Source organism: Petromyzon marinus, unplaced genomic scaffold (assembly GCF_048934315.1).
Source record: "Petromyzon marinus isolate PM22_M1 ecotype Great Lakes invasive population unplaced genomic scaffold, UKy_Petmar_22M1.pri1.0 PM_G_Scaffold_109, whole genome shotgun sequence".
In the NCBI taxonomy this organism is placed as follows: domain Eukaryota; kingdom Metazoa; phylum Chordata; class Hyperoartia; order Petromyzontiformes; family Petromyzontidae; genus Petromyzon; species Petromyzon marinus.
In genome coordinates this window covers 503,814-512,863 of record NW_027422661.1, presented here as the reverse complement: position 1 = coordinate 512,863, position 9,050 = coordinate 503,814, and the positions used below count along the sequence as shown (strand labels likewise).

General features: G+C 46.1%; 1 protein-coding gene across 1 annotated transcript; it reads right to left on the bottom strand.

Annotated features, from left to right (window-relative positions):
• Nucleotides 1–495: 495 nt before the first annotated feature.
• LOC142908882 (uncharacterized) lies at nt 496–7,014 on the bottom strand. The gene is made up of 2 exons (XM_076059524.1): nt 6,876–7,014; nt 496–1,738 (listed from the first exon to the last, which is right to left on the bottom strand). Exon 2 carries the CDS (start codon nt 1,708–1,710, stop codon nt 496–498), a length of 1,215 nt encoding a protein of 404 aa, XP_075915639.1. The 5' UTR covers nt 1,711–1,738; nt 6,876–7,014.
• Nucleotides 7,015–9,050: the final 2,036 nt, after the last annotated feature.

The following is a 9,050-nucleotide window of genomic DNA, read 5'->3' as shown; positions in this document are numbered from 1 at the left end:
CTAGCATTAAAATTATAGACTGATCATTTCTTTGTCAGTGGGCAAACGTACAAAATCAGCAGGGGATCAAATACTTTTTTTCCCTCGCTGTAGATGCCACCACCACCATCTGTTGCGCGCCGGTTGAACTTACGACTCTCGGTACGAGCAGCTGCAAGTGGACATACGGACCAGGTTTGTTCGCATCTCTGAAAGTTCGTAAGTCGAATGTTCATAAGTAAGGAAGTCCCTGTAGTAATGTTCGTACATAGAGTACATGCTGTGATGTCCATAGGTAGGGGAATCCACGTCGTAGCGCTCTTAAGTATGGGAATCTCTGAAGTAATGTTCGTAAGTAGGGGCGTCTCTATAGTAATGCTTGTAAACAGGGGCGTCTTGCGGTAATGTAACGGAATCCCTGCAGCAGTGATAGTAAATAGAAGAATCCCTCTGGCGATGCTCATAAGGGAGTATCTGCGGTAATGATTGTAAGTAGGGAAGTCCTCGCAGTAACGTTCATAAGTAGGGGATTATCTGAAGTGATGTTTGTAAGTAGAGGAGTTCCCTGCCTTGGTGATTGGCTTCACTTCTCCTCCATCTTGCACCCTGAGTCAAACGGGGAGACGCGGCCGCGACCTCCCCGAGGCTATCGTCGTCGTCCCCGCCGCCGCCGCCACGCCAGGCGTTTTCTATCAGCTTGAAAATAACGAGATCCGACTCTGTCCAGGAGGAGCCCCCTCGGGTCGCGTCGTCGATGGCCTCCGAGGGGAGACCTCCGAGAGTCGACGACGTCGAAGTGGAGGCGGTGGAGGAGGTCACGGCGGAGGCGACGTCAAAGATCCGTTCCCAGGGGTCCCCTCCGTCGGAACACGGCAAAGCCTCGTCTCCAATCGACTCCATGGGAGAGCACTTGTAGCCTACGTCCTCCACCTCGTCTAACTCATCACACGGGACACGCTCCCCCACCTCGTCTAACTCATCACACGGGACACGCTCCCCCACCTCGTCTAACTCATCACACGGGACACACTCCCCCACCTTGTCAAACTCATCCCACAAGACACGCTCCCCCACCTTGTCAAACTCATCCCACAGGATACGCTGCACTTCATCTTCCACCTCGTCTAACTCATCCCACGGGACACGCTCCCCCACCTCGTCTAATTCATCACATGGGACACGCTCCCCCACCTCGTCTAACTCATCACACGGGACACGCTCCCCCACCTTGTCTAACTCATCACGCGGGACACGCTCCTCCACCTTGTCAAACTCATCCCACGGGACACGCTCCCCCACCTTGTCAAACTCATCCCACAGGATACGCTGCACTTCATCTTCCACCTCGTCTAACTCATCCCACGGGACACGCTCCCCCACCTCGTCTAACTCATCACATGGGACACGCTCCCCCACCTTGTCAAACGCATCCCACAGGACACGCTCCCCCACCTCGTCTAACTCATCACACAGGACACGCTGCACCTCATCGTCCAGCTTGTCGAACTCATCCCACGAGGCACACTCCAGCTTGTCTAACTCATCCCACGGGTCACGTTCCACCTGCTGTCCCTCCTCCTTTTCCTCCGCCTCTTCCTCCTCCACCTCCTCCTCTTTCTCCTCCACCACCACACAAAGCCCTTCCAAGGTAACGCTCCGCTGGGCTAAGTGGAGCTGGGTGTGAGCGCCGCCGCCGACGTGGTGAGTCTCCACGTCGTCTGGAAGATCCATTGCTTCAACATTCACGGCATTCTCTTTCCTGGGGGGCGGGGGGTTTGTTTAAAATAAAATATAAGAGTTATTATCATGCTCTTGGTAAAGTCATGTAGGTAAAAAATAAAACAACAAAAATCACGACGTTTCGGCCACAACACAAGCAGCCTTCATCAGGTGAAGGGACCAGACTTTCTCGAGGACAGCGCTGGAGTGAAACACAGCCACGCTCAGACCGTGACCTTTAAGCTGCGTGAGAGTAATTAAGGTGCCTTGTCATTATCTGTATCGTTATAATATCTTTATCACGATTATCCGTATTATCAGTATCTGTATCATTGTCATTATCTGTATCATTATAATATCTTTATCACAATTATCCGTATTATCAGTATCCGTATCAGTCATTATCTGTATCGTTATAATATTTTTATCACGATTGTCTGTATTATCAGTATCCGTATCATTGTCATTATCTATATCGTTATATCTTTATCACGATTGTCCGTATTATCAGTATCCGTATCATTGTCATTATCTGTATCGTTATAATATCTTTATCACGATTATCCGTATTATCAGTATCCGTATCATTGTCATTATCTGTTTTGTTATAATATATTTATCACGATCATCCGTATTATCAGTATCCGTATCATTGCTATCATCATTACGATTATCATAAATTGATAAAATTATCCTTGTTATCCTTATTGTTCATTATTGTTAATGTTATCATTGTTACCATTATTGTTCTTAATCTGTCATGATAATTATCATTATTAAACGAGGTCATTTAATATTCTTGGGTCTTTCGGTAAAGTCACTTAGATAGGTTCAAAGAAAATAACAAAAAAATGTTTTGTGTTAAAAAAATATTTTTGTTATTTCAAAATCAGTGAAGTTGTTAACAACACTTTAGGTGGGTAAACAAATTAAAGATTAAAGATGAATCTTGGAAAACATAAACCAAATAATGATTATTAGAGTTAAGCCAAGGGTCACCCAGAGGAGATGGAGCGAGATGGGTTGATCACGGGACCGAGAGAAAAGGATTCCATAGAGGAAGCCTATCGGCCGCCTTTTTTCCCAGCCACATGCGGTAGCAATAAAACGGCAAAGGGAGAGAACACGACTCCCACCGAGATAGACAAAGGTGACACCCGACCGCGAAGGAAGGAGCCAGGCCTTGATGAGACATCTCATCACCACAATAAAATAGAACAAACACACATACATCAGACAAAATAGGACAAAACTCAGCAACAAGAATAAGTCTTCTTTGGTTCTTTCGGTAAAGTCACGTAGAATGAGAATAAAACAATAAATTAATAAAATAAAATAACACAATAAAATTCTCACGACGTTTCGGCCACAACACAAGTGGCCTTCATCAGGTGAAGGGACGAGACTGTCTCGAGGACAGCGCTGGAGCGAACACAGCCAAGCTCAGACCGCGACCTTTAAGCTGTGTGAGAAGAAACAGAGCGCCTTGACAAAGGAATTAGCATTTGGTATTACCTTAGAGTCGCGGCATCTCTTCAGAAAGGTGAGAGACTCGATTAGTTGAGCCTTCTTATCCCGGAGTCTGTTGAATGATCTTAAGGTTATGTGGAATCCCTCCCCGTAGAGGCGGTTAAATTTCGATTTAAAGCCGCGACTCTAAGGTAATACCAAATGCTAATTCCTTTGTCAAGGCGCTTTGTTTCTTCTCACACAGCTTAAAGGTCGCGGTCTGAGCTTGGCTGTGTTCGCTCCAGCGCTGTCCTCGAGACAGTCTCGTCCCTTCACCTGATGAAGGCCACTTGTGTTGTGGCCGAAACGTCGTGAGAATTTTATTGTGTTATTTTATTTTATTATTTTATTATTTTATTCTCATTCTACGTGACTTTACCGAAAGAACCAAAGAAGATGAATCCTTGCAGTCACGAAAGCTTTAAAGAATAAGTTGACATTATAGGAATCTACACACTCGCTACGATAAAAAAACAGACTACAATCTACATAGTGGGTATTACTTCTCGTACATAATACTGATACTAACGTTATTCACCTTAAATTACACTACATCTTGCCATTTACGTGACTTTACAAAAACCATAGAAATTAATTCCAGCAGTCAAGAAGCTTAACCGAAACTAAGTTATACCTCTAAAACTGAGGACACCAATAAATTACTCTAGTATAACAGCACGGGTCCGCGGATACTGACAGGGGGACGAAATAAAAAAACCCCTAAGAAATACGTGGTGATTACAATGTTAAATCACAAATCTTGGGAAACATTAACCAAATAATAATTATGCATTATTAAACCGAGGGTTATCCAGAAAAGATGAGGCGAAATAGGTCACACACAACCAAGATAAACTGTATCCCATAGGAAAAGACCCTCCCAACCGTCTTTGTCTTCCCGCAGCACGGCATAGCAAAGAATGTAACGCCCAGAGCGAGGGAAATTACTCTTGTATTGCAGGGGGGCATCTGTGTTCCACAGATGAAAAGATGGCTTGGGGAGAGACACAGATGGCTTAATAAATGACACACACACAGACACACATACAACTCCCCCCCCCCCCCCACAACACAGAGCGAGATCATAGAAAGTTCCGGTCCTTTGTGAGAAGGCGAGTAGAGAAAGAAATTTTGGCATAAAAAGAGAGACACGGGCCATACATTGCAACACAGCTACCAGCGGCAGAAGACGGCGATCATCAGCTACCGAAGATGACCAGCTACCGAAGATAACAGCCAGCCACCGACGCAGGAGATCACCGCCGACGCAGAAGAAGACTCCGCAACTCATCCAGGATGGTGAGGCTCGCCGAGTAGCGACATGCTACGCCGTGCAAATTCAGCGCCGTCCGAAGAAGTATCGCTCGAAAATCATTCTGCTCTGGGCGTCGACTCACAAGAGCCACTGCAGTTCGAGCTAAGCTGACCAGAATTCCAGCGTCATCCATCGACGAACGAAAGCATCGTTCGTCGCCAGAGAGCCGGAGCCGGCGCGCACCAAGCAAGGGTGTCAGCTGCCAGCGGAAGAGCTGTGGGTGCTACCTGAAGACGGGATCATCGCGTCGTCCCGACTCTTCGGACTGGCTGCGGACCGAACTCCGGCCGCCCGTGTGAGAGGAGAACCCAGCTATCCGTATGACATGCACGCCGCCACACATTGCAACGCATCACCTGGCATCTGCTTGACGCAAATAATTGATCAACAACACATCCCCACTCAACCCATACCATGCCCACTCAACACATATACACGAATCATTACTAAGAAGACTCATGATAAGTGCGTCAAGTATCAACTGATAACGAAGAACACGGTTGCCATTGGGTTACGGGGAAACGGTCGTGTAGAAGTATTTTTAGTAGTTATGTTTCTTTTTGATTTGCATAAATATTATCAACGAATTCATTGATGAAAACTAAACGTTTAAAAACATAAGTTACGAATTCACACACTCACAGGGAGAACACTGCGTTGAAATCTTCCTTTGATCACAGAATCTGGCCCGTGAATGTATTGAAACCTCAGCCAATTAATGAGTATTTGCTGAAGCAGGCCTACTGCTGCACACCATGGTTTCAACATTTCGTTAACTTACGTAATCTTGCCCATGGATTCATTGCCGTATACGTTTTGCCTTCGGGATAAGTTTCTTTATTGCCTTCGTGCGAATGTCGTTGCATGAATTTTTTAAGGACTTTTATTCCTTTTGATTTAAAGCTTTCGTGACTACAGTAATTCATATTCTTAGCTCTTTCGGTAAAGTCACGTTGAAGGGAAACAATAAAATAATAAAATATATATAAAACAATAAAAATTCTCACGACGTTTGTGTTATGGTGGAAACGTCGTGAGAATTTTTATTGTTTTATATATGTTTTATTGTTGCCCTTCAACGTGACTTTACCGAAAGAGCTAAGAAGGACTTTTATTCCTATTTGCCGTATATGCTCATGTTACTCTGATGAAGCAATCGTTTGTTCCGGTACCCAGTAAACAAACGTGATCATTGAGGGTTAAATGTATGAATCCATGAAGCCTTAGCCAATTGATGAGTATTTGCTGAAGCAGGCGTACTGCCACACACCCTTGTTCCAAGACATTTCGCAATTACGTAATCTTGCTCATGAATTAATTACCGTGTACTTTGCCTTCAGGACATGTTTCTTTATTGCCTTCGTATGAATATCGTTGCACGAATTTTTAAGGAGTTTTGTTCCCTATCGCCGTATATGATCGTGTTACTCTGAGGAAGTAATCAATTGTTCTGGTACCCAGTTAACAAACGTGATTATTGAGGGTTAAATGTATGGATCAATGAGGGGAACATCTCCTGGAATACTGTGTTGACAATTTCAAGCATAAGAATTCGCATATTAGAGTGTTAAAGTTTTGTTTAGAAATTAAAATTGCTTAACACAGCAGTGTTTGAGTGTTTATTTCCTAAGTTAATTCTTAATTACAAGAACTGTATCCTGCAGTGAGATTTGAATTTGGAGACCTGAGATAACACACTAATACATAATCAGTAAATGTTAAAGCGAGAATAATTGTATCATAGCGATCGATAATACGAACCTAGACAACAAAGCCGAGCTCAATCTGGCATACTTACAGCACACCTGCATAACTTCATACAATTAATTGTATGATGCCGATTGATGATACGACCCTGGGCAACGAAGCTAAGCCTAATTATCATAACTGTATACATTAGCATAATAGCATGCGTTCACATAAATTAATACGTCATATCTCCACTTAGCATAATTTATGCACATAATTGAAACATTAACATAACTTTGGATAATTACGCATAAAATTAAATTAAATTTTATTATTTACATCAACATTTTCATACAATAATCCTCAAATTAGTAAAAAAAATGCACTTACAGTTTAAGGGGTGACTGAAGATTTGCCATCTCACGATCTCTGTATAATTAAATTATTAAACACCTTAGGTGGGTGAACAAATTAAAGATTAAACCTTTAGGCCTAAGGCTTGAGGCCTACTAACCTGTTACTAGGCGAAGCCTGAATCCTCAATTACGTTTAACTTATAGGTTAAGGATGTTTCATGAGAACATTTATTACCGGAAGAAATCCGATTATCTATGAAGCTCTTCACCACCGCACATACACAAAGACACATTTAAACGATTCTTACTTTTTTGGGTGACGATATTCCCCCACGTGCTAAGAGACTCTCTCGCTCCTCCCAAGGCTCTCAGCTCAACATCGCCTTTCCCAAGACGCCGATTCTGCCGAGTCGAGCAGAGAACTTTAAACTCCTTCACCACATCCGAGGAATCCAATAACCAACAACCCCCTCAACGTTAAACTTGTTTACAAAACATCGGGCGGTCACCCGTGGGTCAACCCATGTTAAATTGAGGTGGTGGGGGAGTGGGAGTGTAACCCCGTTTACAATCATCCTTGTCGGTAATATTATGATTGTCATTGCTATTTTCATTGTTGTTACAATTATTATAACTATTTTTTATTGCACTTAAAGGTGACTGCCAACCTACCATGGAAGATATCTGACCGTGTCTGTCGTTTGTGAGGGGGACGAGGGAGCCGACGGAGGGGGCCGACGGAGCCGAGGGGGCCGACGGAGCTGGGGGGGCCGGGGGGGGGGCAACGGAGCCAGGGGGGACCGACGGAGTCGGGGGGGGGCCGACGGAGCTGGGTGGGGGCCGACGGAGCCGGGGGGGGCCGACGGAACCAGGGGGGGCGACGGAGTCGGGGGGGGGCGACGGAGCTGGGGGGGGCTGACGGAGCCAGGGGGGGGCCAACGGAGCTGGGGGGGGGGCGACAGAGCCAGGGGGGGGCCGACGGAGGAGGGGGCGGGGCCGACGGTGTCGGGGGGGGGCGACGGAGCCGGGGGGGCCGACGGAGCTGGGGGGGGGGGCCGACAGAGCCGGGGAGGGGCGACCAAGCCAGGGGGGGCCGACGGAGCTGGGGGGGGGGGCAATGGAGCCGGGGGGGGGGCGACGGAGCCAGCGGGGGAGCGATGGAGCCGGGGGGGGGTGACGGAGCTGGGGGGGGGCCGACGGAGTCAAGGGGGGGGGGGGCGGGGCGACGGCGCAAGCAGAGGGAGCCGACACTGACTTTCTCACACATCATACACTGACTCACTCACACATCATACACTGACTCACTCACACATCATACACTGACTTGCTCACACATCATACACTGACTCGCTCACACATCATGCACTGACTAACTCACACCATGCACTGACTCACTCACACATCATGCACTGACTCACTCACACATCATACACTGACTCACTCACACCATGCACTGACTCACTCACACATCATACACTGACTCGCTCACACATCATACACTGACTCACTCACATCATACACTGACTCGCTCACACATCATGCACTGACTAACTCACACCATGCACTGACTCACTCACACATCATACACTGACTTTCTCACACATCATACACTGACTCGCTCACACATCATACACTGACTCACTCACACATCATACACTGACTCACTCACACATCATACACTGACTCACTCACACATCATATACTGACTCACTCGCACATTATGCTCTGACTCACTCACACACCATGCACTGACTCACTCGCACATTATGCACTGACTCGCTCACACATCATACACTGACTCACTCACACATCATACACTGACTCACTCACACATCATACACTGACTCACTCACACATCATATACTGACTCACTCGCACATTATGCTCTGACTCACTCACACACCATGCACTGACTCACTCGCACATTATGCACTGACTCACTCACACATCATACACTGACTCACTCACACATCATACACTGACTCACACATCATACACTGACTCACTCACACCATGCACTGACTCACTCACACATCATACACAGACTCACTCACACATCATACACTGACTCACTCACACCATGCACTGACTCACTCACACATCATACACTGACTCACTCACACCATGCACTGACTCACTCACACATCATACACTGACTCACTCACACATCATACACTGACTCACTCTCACATCATACACAGACTCACTCACACATCATACACTGACTCACTCACACATCATGCACTGACTCACTCACACATTCTACACTGACTCACTCACACATCATACACTGACTCACTCACACATCATGCACTGACTCACTCACACATTCTACACTGACTCACTCACACATCATACACTGACTCACCCTCACATCATACACTGACTCACTCACACATCATACACTGACTCACTCTCACATCATACACTGACTCACTCACACCATGCACTGACTCACTCACACATCATACACTGACTTTCTC

Coding starts and splice junctions, on each gene's coding strand:
- LOC142908882 (XM_076059524.1), bottom strand. CDS start 1,710: ATGGATCTTCCAGACGACGTGGAGACTCACCACGTCGGCGGCGGCGCT.